This window comes from Podarcis pityusensis (genome assembly GCF_964106645.2).
Source record: "Podarcis pityusensis genome assembly, chromosome: 2".
Classification (NCBI taxonomy): domain Eukaryota; kingdom Metazoa; phylum Chordata; class Lepidosauria; order Squamata; family Lacertidae; genus Podarcis; species Podarcis pityusensis.
In genome coordinates this window covers 43,315,295-43,326,451 of record NC_138029.1, presented here as the reverse complement: position 1 = coordinate 43,326,451, position 11,157 = coordinate 43,315,295, and the positions used below count along the sequence as shown (strand labels likewise).

The following is an 11,157-nucleotide window of genomic DNA, read 5'->3' as shown; positions in this document are numbered from 1 at the left end:
TTCTTCTTATATGACAATTTATAACTTAAGAACAAAGTGTCTGCGATAGAGAACAATGGACAGACTCAGACCACATGGCCATCATAGAAACTTTTATAAAATTTGCATATGATGATTTATGTGGATAGATTCCTCTGGGAAATTTAAGATGATGTGTGAGTGTGAGTACTTCAATTTGCAAGGCCACCAGTCACTCTATAAGCCAAGAAGAGGATTAGGCAGGGCACCCAGGGTCAAATATGAAAGACCCAGGACTCATACCCTTTGGGCTATCCTCTGACATGAAGACATTTGCTACACAACCTAGCGATACACTGAAACAACCACAAATACAATTTGGTTTAAATGGAATTTGTTTGCATTTATTGTATTCATAACTTTTGAGAAAGTACCTTTTTGGTGATTACCTTCCTTACTGCAACCTTGATCTCCTTGTTTCTCAAAGTAAAGATAATGGGACTGAGAAATGGAGTAATTATGGTGTAAGGTATGGACATCAGCGTGTCATCCTCTAATGTGTCAGCTGTGCTCGATTTGAAATAAATGATGGAGGCAAATGTATAGTGCACACTTACCACAATGAGGTGGGCGGCACAGGTGGAGAAAGCTTTCTGGCGGCCCTCCGTGGAGGGGATGCGCAGGATGGTGGAGAGAATTAAGATGTAGGTCAACATGATGAACAGAAGGCTGCCAGCCAAACCCAGCATGGTGATTGTAGAGATTGCCACTTCAGTCGTATTGTCGACAGTGCAGGCTAACCTAACCACTGCCCTCATGTGACAAAAGAAGTGCCGGATGGCATTGGGGCCACAAAAGGGCAACCTAAGGATCTGAGCAGCCTCACTTAGAGATATGAGGAATCCCGCAATCCAGGAAATGACTATGAACCAAAGAATTACCCGCATATTCATAAGGACAGGATAGCGCAATGGGTGGCATATTGCTAGGTACCGATCATAGCCCATACATGTAAGAAAGAGACAGTTTGTTGCACCCAGTCCAAGGAAAAGAAACATTTGTGCAGCACACCCTGCAAAAGAGATTGTTCTGACTTTTGCTAGCAAATCAACCAGCATTTTGGGGACAATGACTAAACTGTAACAGGTTTCAGAGCAAGACAAAGCAAAGAGGAAGATGTACATGGGAACATGGAGGCTCCGATCAGAATAAACAACAGACATTATCAGCAGATTTCCTATCAGGGTTAGGAGGTACATGAGCAGGAACAGGATGAAAAACGCAATCTGTACCTCTGGAGGTACAGAGAACCCAAGCAGGATAAATTCTGTCACTTGTGTGTGATTCTTCTTCATTGTGTTGTACCAGCACCTTGGAAAGAAGAAGATCACAGTTACCAAACACAAGGCTCAGTCTTATGGACAATGAGCAGCATGGATCTTTCACATTGTTAAATTAAATTATAATAACAATAACAATAACAATAACAATAACAATAACAATAACAATAATAATAATAATAATAAAGCAACCGACTGGCTCAAAGAAAAGGACTCAAAGACAGATCTACCTAGCATCTTGTCTGACTCCAAGGATTTAAATGATGCTTTTTTTCTGAAGGCTTAATTTCTTTGCCAGGATCAAAGCATTTTTAGTTTTCTCTTCCTATTTGCACAAAACTGGCTCTCCGTAAAAAATACATGGAAAAACTAGCTGCAATTGCGCTTTGGATTTTATTCTGAAGCAATTAGTTTAGTGGCTAAGTGGTCGACTGCATTTTTGATTCAAGGAGCGCCTATCATTTATGTCAGAGAAGAGTTAGAAGTTTCCAGTTTCTCAGAGGGAGAAAGCATTCCCCAAGGGGGGAGGGAGAGCAGAGAATCTAATAGAAGGGAGCAAGAGGAACAACAGGGAGGGACCGGCTGTTCACAGGAAAGGCAAGGGTTAAGTTCTAGCTCAGATTTGGAGGAGGGGAGATACCGGCCAGCTCTAGCCAGGAGGTTAGAAAAAAGAGCGGGAAAACAAAGGGAAAGGCGCCTTCGCCATTTTGAGGGTGGCTGGTCACGGAGAAGCAGAGCTCAGGAGGTATCTGAAATAAGTGACTCTGAGGAATAATAGTTAAGAACCGTTTATAAGAATGTTTTGTTAATACGCAATAAAAAGTTTTATAAAAGAACAAGAAGCGTTTGTGTGGTGATCTGAAGAGGACAACGACCAGTCCTGACAGAATACCTTCTGCTCTGTGCCTCTTCACTATAAGTAAAGAAGGAGAAACCAAAATGGATGGCGCTGTGGCGCCAGTTGGGCAAGGAGAAACCCCAGCACTCCAGCTAACGTTACAGGACTTATGGCAACAGAACTTACAGTTGAAAAGTCAAATCGATAAACTATCGGCAGCACTGGGAGAACATAGAACCATGCTGCAAGCGATGTGTGGAGATAGAGTGAGTAAAACATTTACTGTATGTCCACGTAGCTTCAAGGGAGAAAGCTCTGAATACATGGCTTTCAAGACAGAAATTTCTTACATAATTGAGATAAAGGATAAAGAATTTCAATCTGAGCAAGAGAAGGTTGCTTATGTGATTAATTTCTTGGAAGGGAGGGCTAAGGACTGTGTTATACCCCTAATATCTCAGAGGGATGCCGCCCTAGGAAATTTACAAAATTTTCTGCAGTATCTAGACACGATTTTCTTAGACCCTGCACATGAAATAACCATAGCTAGGCAGCTGTTGAGAATGAGACAAGGAAAAGACACTGTGGGAGTTTATTGGTCCAACTTTAGTTTGCTGGTGCAGAAATTAAAATGGGATCTGAATTCCCCAACAGGTGCAGCCCTTTTTAGGGAAGGACTGAATAATGAGATTTTAGACCAATTGGCCCAAATGCCAGAACCTAGTTCCTTGGACTCTCTGGTCCGAACGTGCCTGCAATTGAGCCTACGCGTGGAACGGAGGGCTAGTGAAAAGAAGGAACAATGGCGACCATGGTGGCGGGAAAAGAATATTATCGAAAGTACAGGGAGCAGAGCGGGCAACGTGCCAGGACGAGAGCGGCCAGAGCCCATGGAATTAGGAGCAACCAGACCCCTCCCAGTTACTACCTCTTCCATGGTAAGAGGAAATGCAGGGAAAGGAAGAGACGCAAGGCGTTGCTTTGTCTGTGGAAAACCAGGGCATCTAGCACGACAATGTCACAATCGTAAAGGATGGGAGTCTTTATCTGGAGCAGACATGAGAGAAGACAATTGCCCAAAGGAACTGCATCAGGGAAATGAATGTCCCCGGCTGGAAATGGGAGCTTGCAGCCGGGTGGAGAAGCAATAGAAGGCTCTCACGCGGAACCACCTATTCCAGGAATAACGGTGAAGGTGCAACTACAACTACCCAATGGACACAGCGTCCAGGTAGAGGCGTTGTTAGACTCAGGAGCGTCAGCAGATTTCATAGATCAGAAATTGGTACAGGAACACAAAATCGCTTTGTTACCTTTGAGTTTCCCACTGCGAGTGAAAACAATCGACGGCAGACCGCTACTTTCAGGAGAAGTGACTTACGAGACTCCACCAATGAGAATGGATATGGGTCATCACTCAGAGACCAGGGCATTTCATGTGACCAAACTAGCTGGGCACCCGATGGTGCTGGGCATGAGTTGGCTCAATCGTCATAATCTGGTGATTGCCTGGCATCAAAGGTCTTTGGTTTTTGGTTCGATATATTGTATGACACATTGGTTGGGGTAAAAGGGAAAAATCTCGGTGGAAGTAATGGGAACAGAGGTAGAAGGGAAGTTGATAGGGAATGAAAGTGAGATTCCATCACAATATATGGCTTATCAGGATGTTTTTTGTGAAAAAGAAGCGGATAAACTTCCACCACATAGGCCCTATGATTGCAAGATAGATCTAGTCCCTGGGGCACAGTTGCCACCAAGCAAGATATATGCCATGTCGGAAGTAGAATCTGCAGCATTGAGGGAGTTCCTGCAAAAGAATTTGCAGAGAGGTTTTATGAGAGAGTCCACGGCCTCTGGGGGTGCTCCCGTCTTTTTTGTCAAAAAGAAAGGGGAGGAAGGGGCACCAAGATTAGTATGTGACTTCAGAATCCTTAACAGACAAATGAAGCCTCGCGTGTGCCCACTGCCACGTATAGATGACCTCTTAGAGAGAGTAAGGTCAGCCAAAGTCTTTACGAAGCTTGAGCTACGAGGAGCATATAATCTGATAAGGGTCAGAGAAGGGGATGAGTGGAAAACCAGTTTTTGTACTAAGTATGGTGCATTTGAATTCTTGGTAATGCCTTTTGGCTTGCAAAATGGCTCAGGGGTATTTCAAACCTTCATCAATCACGTCTTAGCAGGTATACTGGATCAGTTCTGTGTCTCTTATTTAGAATGACCTCTTAATATATAGTGAAAGTATGGAGGAACATGTAAAACATGTCACACAGGTGTTAGAGAGATTGAGGACCAACAGGTTATATGTGAAGTTAGAGAAGTGTAAGTTCCACACACAAAAGGTGGAGTTCCTGGGATATTGCATTTCCCACAAAGGGGTGCACATGGACCCCAGTAAAGTTCAGGCAGTGGTGGAATGGGAGGCACCTAAAACCAAGAAAGATCTACAGAGGTTTTTAGGATTTGCTAATTTCTATCGTAAATTCATAGGTAATTACTCCAAAATCACAACGCCACTGACTGATTGTCTAAGAGGCAAGGGGCCATTCAGATGGTCTGAGGAAGCACAGAAGGCCTTTGATAAATTAAAGGTGGTGTTTGCTTCAGAAAAATATCTTATGCACCTAGATCCAAGTAAGCGTATAAAGGTAGAAACTGACGCCTCTGATAGGGCTATTGGGGCCATTCTGCTGCAACAGGACAAGGAAGGGAACTGGAGACCCTGTGCATTCTACTCTAGAAAATTAAATCAATCAGAACAAAGCTACACCATATTTGATAAGGAACTTTTAGCTGAGCATGCTGCCTTTAAAGTGTGGAAACATTTTTTGGAAGGGGCGTCACATCAGGTGGTGGTACAAACAGATCATAAGAATTTAGAGTATTGGAGAACTGCTAGACAGCTAAACCAAAGGCAAATTAGGTGGGCAGAGTTTTTTGCTGGGTTTAATTTTAGGATTGAATACATACCTGGGCATCAAAACGGTCGTGCAGACGTGCTATCGCGCAAACCTGAGTATATGGAAGGGGAAGCACCTCCCAAGTTGCGAGAAATGCTGAGATCGGATCAGTGGGGGTGTGCAGCCGTAGTAGTGGACGGCAGGGAATTCCAGCGATTGACAGTAACAGATGAGTTTGCACAAAAGAAAATGGAGGAACTGAGAAAAGGTAGAGGGGAAGAGGAAGGTTTCAAAGAAAAAGATGGATTGTTGTACAGGAGAGGGGTGCTGTATGTACCTGCAGGTGAATTAAGAGGTAAAGTGTTGAGGCAACATCATGATAACCCGACTGCAGGACATTTTGGTAGAGAAAAGACCCTGTATCAGATCACACGGCAGTTCTGGTGGCCAAAGTTGAGGGAGGAAGTAACACAATATGTAAGAGGTTGTGAAGTATGTCAATGAGCCAAGGCACCCAGAGCAGCTCCCGCAGGGTTGTTGCAACCTATGCCCACGCCGGGAAGGCCTTGGGATGTGGTGTCTATGGATTTTATAACGGATCTACCGTCATCACATAGGCAAACAGTGATCTTTGTGGTGGTTGACATGCTAACCAAGATGGCACATTTCATAGCATGTGCCAAAATTCCGACCGCGCAGGAAACTGCAAAGATGTTTTTAGATAATATTTTTAGGTTGCATGGTATGCCATCACAAATCATTTCAGATAGAGGGACCCAATTTACATCACAATTTTGGAGGAGGTTACTGCAGTTACTAGATGTGGAGCTAAGCCTCACGTCGGCGAGACACCCGCAAACCAATGGGGAAGCTGAAAGAACAAATGCAACACTACAACAATATCTGAGGTGTTATGCTGGTTATCAGCAGAGCGGGTGGTTAGAGAAGTTGAGTCTAGCAGAGTTTGCGTATAATAATGCAATGCATGTATCTACGGGCAGAGCCCCATTTGTGGCAAACTATGGCTTGCACCCAAGGGTGTTCCCAGGTCAAGAGGAGCAGTTAGCAGTACCAGCAGCAGAACAAATGATAGAGGAGTTGAGGTGCATTCATGAGATATTGAAAGAGGATTTGGAAGAAGCTAAAGAGGCTTACAAGAGAGCTGCAGACAGGCACCGGCGAGTTGGGGAAGAAATCCAAGTAGGGAGCTGGGTATGGCTGTCTACCAAGGGACTACCAATACGAGGGAGGTGTAAAAAGCTAGAACCAAGGAGATTGGGACCTTTCCAAGTAAAGGCTCAAATTAACCCAGTTGCTTTCAAACTTCATTTACCTGAAAATATGAGAATACACCCTGTATTTCATAGATCTTTATTGTCAGTGTTTGTACCAGCGCATAAGTATCAAAGTTCAAGGGAACCACCTCCTTTTCCCACCATGATGGGGGAAGAGGAGACCGAAGTGGAAGAGATATTAGACTTGAGAATAAGTAGGAGGAAATTACAGTATTTGGTTGCATGGAAAGGGTTAGATGAGTCTGAGAACTCATGGGAACCAGCAGAAAAAATTAACGTTCCAGAATTGCAGAGAGAATTTCATAGAAAATATCCCCACAAGCCAAAACCCCATAACTGGCATCTTCAAGAAATTTTTGAAGAGACAGATAGCGAGGAAGAAGAGTTCATAGGGTTCGGTCCTTCAGAAACAGAGGAGGAAGGGGGGCTTAGGGGAGGGGGTGATGTCAGGGAAGAGTTAGAAGTTTCCAGTTTCTCAGAGGGAGAAAGCATTCCCCAAGGGGGGAGGGAGAGCAGTGAATCTAATAGAAGGGAGCAAGAGGAACAACAGGGAGGGACCGGCTGTTCACAGGAAAGGCAAGGGTTAAGTTCTAGCTCAGATTTGGAGGAGGGGAGATACCGGCCAGCTCTAGCCAGGAGGTTAGAAAAAAGAGCGGGAAAACAAAGGGAAAGGCGCCTTCGCCATTTTGAGGGTGGCTGGTCACGGAGAAGCAGAGCTCAGAAGGTATCTGAAATAAGTGACTCTGAGGAATAATAGTTAAGAACCGTTTATAAGAATGTTTTGTTAATACGCAATAAAAAGTTTTATAAAAGAACAAGAAGCGTTTGTGTGGTGATCTGAAGAGGACAACGACCAGTCCTGACAATTTACGGGTCCACACTTTTACTATATAAAGGATGGTATTTAACTAAGTTTTATTCAGAGCACCTAACTTAGGTTATGTTTATTAATTTCAGTGGGTCTACTCTGAGTAATACTTACTTGAATATCACTCAAAGTGGGCAGAAGTGAGCGGTGGTGAGATCTTACTGCAGTAGTCTAAGGTGTGTTGGGGAGAGTGACACTGCCCCTTTCCTCTCCTGCACCATATCTCTATTAAGTTCATCGCCTGAGGCATTCTTCTCCATTCCCAGATCACTTCCACTAACTGCAGTGGTTGAAATTTATATACTTTCCAACTGCACACCGCTGTGTGGATCAAGAAGGCAAAAAATGATATATATTTTTAAGGACATTGCCATATACCTGAGCTGGTCAACAGCTAGTTTCCCAGGTAATTCAGCACCATTAGAGGTCATGCAATAATGCTTTGGCACTCCAGAATGTGAGAGAAGATCAGTAGTGATGGAAACAAGTGAAATGTTCAAGGATGCTTGGTTGCCATCTCTGTTGATCTCATTGAAGAACCCTAAAGAATGTTGGAGTTCCCTGAAACATTGTTTGAAAACTAAGCCAATGGCTTAAATGAGTTCTCAAACAAAGCACACTTTCTGATTGTCAGAATGATCCCAATAACAGGCGGCTTACCTTCCGTTTCTGATCTGGAGCTGCAAAAAGAAAAAGAGAAGGAGGAAACTACAACTGGCCAAACAAAACAAAAAAAAAAAGAGAGAGAGAGAGTAAACTCAAGTAAGGACCAAAACGTCTTGCCACTGAAATCTGTGGTCCTGTTGCAAAGGAATGGGTGGAGAGCATGTCATCCTCTAACCATGCAAAATGTTTAACATGCCATTCCAAAAAGAGAGAGAGAAAGAAAGAGAGGGAGTTTAACCTTGTTCATAGGTTGTGGGGATTCAGCGTCAAGATCCCAGAGACACTCAGGGAGCGAGGCCTGTAGGGAAATTACACTAATTTGGCTCAGGAGCTGTTTACGAAAGGAAAGCTTATCAGACATTTCATCATTTGTTATTTACTCCAGAAAAACAAAATTAAATTCAAGTTTCAGAAACTCAAAGGGCCAATGTTTTTGAGTTTCAAAAACCACACAATTCTGATCAATGTATGTGGCCTTTCCAAGCCCTTTCCTGCACACCCCATGCTTTTGATGGTCCTGTGAATTAGGAGGCCAACACAATGATAAACCAGATGTCAGCGACTTTTGGGGGCAAATGGAAATGCAGTGGGTGCTACACACAAAATGGCTCCCATGCGGAGTGGCATCACACAAATTGGCTGCCCCATCCAGAAGAGCAGAAAGAGACAGGGCTGCAAAATGGTGCAGGCATACATCAACCACCTTACCGGTGGGGGAGAAAGACACCTTCATCAGCCACTGCTGCACTTGCTCCCATAGAAAGCCCGTGAACCTCTTTTCTTTTCACAATAGTTAGGACGGTAAGTGCCCATCATGGCATCCAATGAAACATGGAAACATTTAAGAGGGCATGCATATCGTACAAGAGGCTGAAAACAGTAACCGAGCAAGAAGACCAAATAGTCTCTAAGGCATTGTAGATTTGAGTGGATATTTAATGAAACCTTTTGTGAGTGCCATAGGATGTACTGGTGGCCACTTTCAGGCCTAGGATTAGGTTACTTTTGTAGGGATAATGAAGAACTATTCTAGGTTTCACACCTTCTCTAACTTCCATGAACTGCCTCATGCCTCAGGTACTCACAGGAGATTTGTCTAGTAGTTACTGAAAGTGGTGGAAGAGAATAGGAAGCACTCAAGAGTTCTTACCCAGAAGCTGATCCTCAGTCAGAACCTTGCATCATGCAACAGCTGCACCAAAGGGTGAGCACCAGATACTCAGGTGAGTACCACAAGCACTCAATTAGCAAACATAGTATATCCGATAATAATTACTGGATGGAATGAGCACCTTTAAATGGCAGGGGAATTACCCATTAGATAACAATGGGTCTCAAAGTGAACCATTAACAGTGGGATCAGGCATTAAACAGGGATGTGTTATCACCCCAACTCTATTATCTTAATCAACATTGTTGAAGGGAAACTCCCCACCAGAGTAGAAATCATATATTGAACAGATGGAAAGCTCTTTAATCTGAGTAGGCTGAAAGCAAAGAGTAAGGTTACCATACCTTCTGTCATGGAGCTTCAGTATGCTGATGACAAAGTAGTGTGTGCACACTCAGAGGATGACCTCCAAACTGTATTTTTCGCTCTATAACACACACCCGACCATAACACGCATGTAGTTTTTAGAGGAGGAAAACAAGAAAAAAAATATTCTAAACGAAACAGTGGATGTATGATTTTTGTGGTTCATGCTGTGGCCACAGACATGTGATCTGACAGTGAGTTTGGAGTAGCCCAATGCAAAAATCCAATCTTTGTAACCACGTTTTAAGTGGGGAGGGAAGGAAAAGCACTCAAGGGACAAGGAGCATGCGTGGGGTGTGTGGAGAAGGATGCTGCTAATAATGCAGAAGAGGGGTTTAAGGGGAGAAGGAGCACGCGTGGGGTGGGTGGAGAAGGATGCTGCTAATAATGCAGAAGAGGGGTATAAGGGGAGAAGGCTCCTCTCCTCTCCCACTTTGCTCCTTTAAAGCAAGCAGGCTCTGCTTTTCTCCCTCCTCCCCGCTCATCCCCGGCTTAGCGAGCTGAAAAACTTTGCTGCTATGTAGCGAGCTGAGTGGGGAGGAGAGAGGGACAGAGAGCCTGCTTGCTTTAAAGGAACCAACCGGACAGGAGCTGCTTACACTCGTGTAAGCGGCTCCTCTCCTCTCCCGCTTTGCTCCTTTAAAGAAGCAGGCTCTCTGTCCCTCTCTCCTCCCCACTCAGCGGCTCTTCTCCCACTTTGCTGTTTCAAAGCGAGTCACGGAGGAGGGAAGGAAGGGGAACCATGGATCCTCTGCTCACGACTGCAGCAGATCCCCCCCGCCACCCGTAGGCATTCCCTCCATAACATGCACAGACATTTCCCCTTACTTTCTAGGAGGAAAAAAGTGAGTGTTATGGTGCAAAAAATACGGTATCCTAAATATATTCACAGAATCTTATGGAATGCTTGGCCTATTGCTCTATATCCAAAAAACCAAAGTGCTGCACCAACAAGCACAAAACAACCCCTCTGCAGCACCACAAATCCAACTTAATGGTGTAATGTTGGAAAATGTCAATCACTTTTCCATCCTGGGCAGTTATCTTTCCACAAGGGCTGACACTGATGCTGAAATCCAGCATCGCCTGAGCTCTGCGAGCACAGCTTTCTCCCAATTGAAGTGCATAGTGTTTGCGGACCATGACATTCACAGGGAAACCAAATTGCTTGTTTACAAAGCTATGATACTACCAACTTTACTGTACGCTTGTGAAACATGGACCACTTATAAACATCATCTTCAAATTGTAAATGATTCCATCAAGGGTGTCTCCAAAACATTTTACACATTACTTGGGAAGACAGGTGAACTAATGCCAGTGTACTGGAAGAAGCAAAGATCACCAGTGTCAAAGCAATGATTCTTCAACATCAACTTTGTTGGACGGGTCATGTTGTTTGGATGCCTACTCTATTCCCAACTTAAGAATGGAAAGCGAAATACCGGTGGACGATAAAAGAGGTTTAAAGACACTCTCAAGGCAAAAAAAGAAAAAGAAAAAGGTGTATAAGCACTGATAACTGGGAAACACTGGCCTGCGAGTGCGCCAAGTAGGAACAACCTTTACCAAAGGTGTCATGGACTCTGAAGAAGCACAATCTCTGGATGAAAGGGAGAAACAAGCTAAGAGGAAGGCATGTTTGGGAAACCCTCACCGTGATCAACTCCCGCCTGGAAACCTATGTCCCCACTGTGGATGCAGAATTGGCCTCCGAAGTCACTTATGGACTCACTGTTAAGACCATGTTCA

The 11,157-nt window shown here is 44.1% G+C and overlaps 1 protein-coding gene across 2 annotated transcripts; it reads right to left on the bottom strand.

The window, feature by feature from the left end:
- Window positions 1–15: 15 nt before the first annotated feature.
- On the bottom strand, window positions 16–7,905 carry LOC308471908 (olfactory receptor 10X1-like). 2 transcript variants are annotated; one of them, XM_080996214.1, is made up of 2 exons: window positions 7,863–7,905; window positions 16–1,329 (listed from the first exon to the last, which is right to left on the bottom strand). In XM_080996214.1, exon 2 carries the CDS (start codon window positions 1,311–1,313, stop codon window positions 372–374), a length of 942 nt encoding a protein of 313 aa, XP_080852340.1. In that variant the 5' UTR covers window positions 1,314–1,329; window positions 7,863–7,905; the 3' UTR covers window positions 16–371. The 2 variants fall into 2 exon arrangements, with proteins under 2 accessions (XP_080852340.1, XP_080852339.1); XM_080996213.1 differs by lacking the exon at window positions 7,863–7,905 and adding an exon at window positions 7,317–7,687.
- Window positions 7,906–11,157: the final 3,252 nt, after the last annotated feature.

What these genes read in the sequence shown, in the direction of transcription:
- LOC308471908 (XM_080996214.1), bottom strand. Translation starts at nt 1,313, where the DNA reads ATGAAGAAGAATCACACACAAGTGACAGAATTTATCCTGCTTGGGTTC.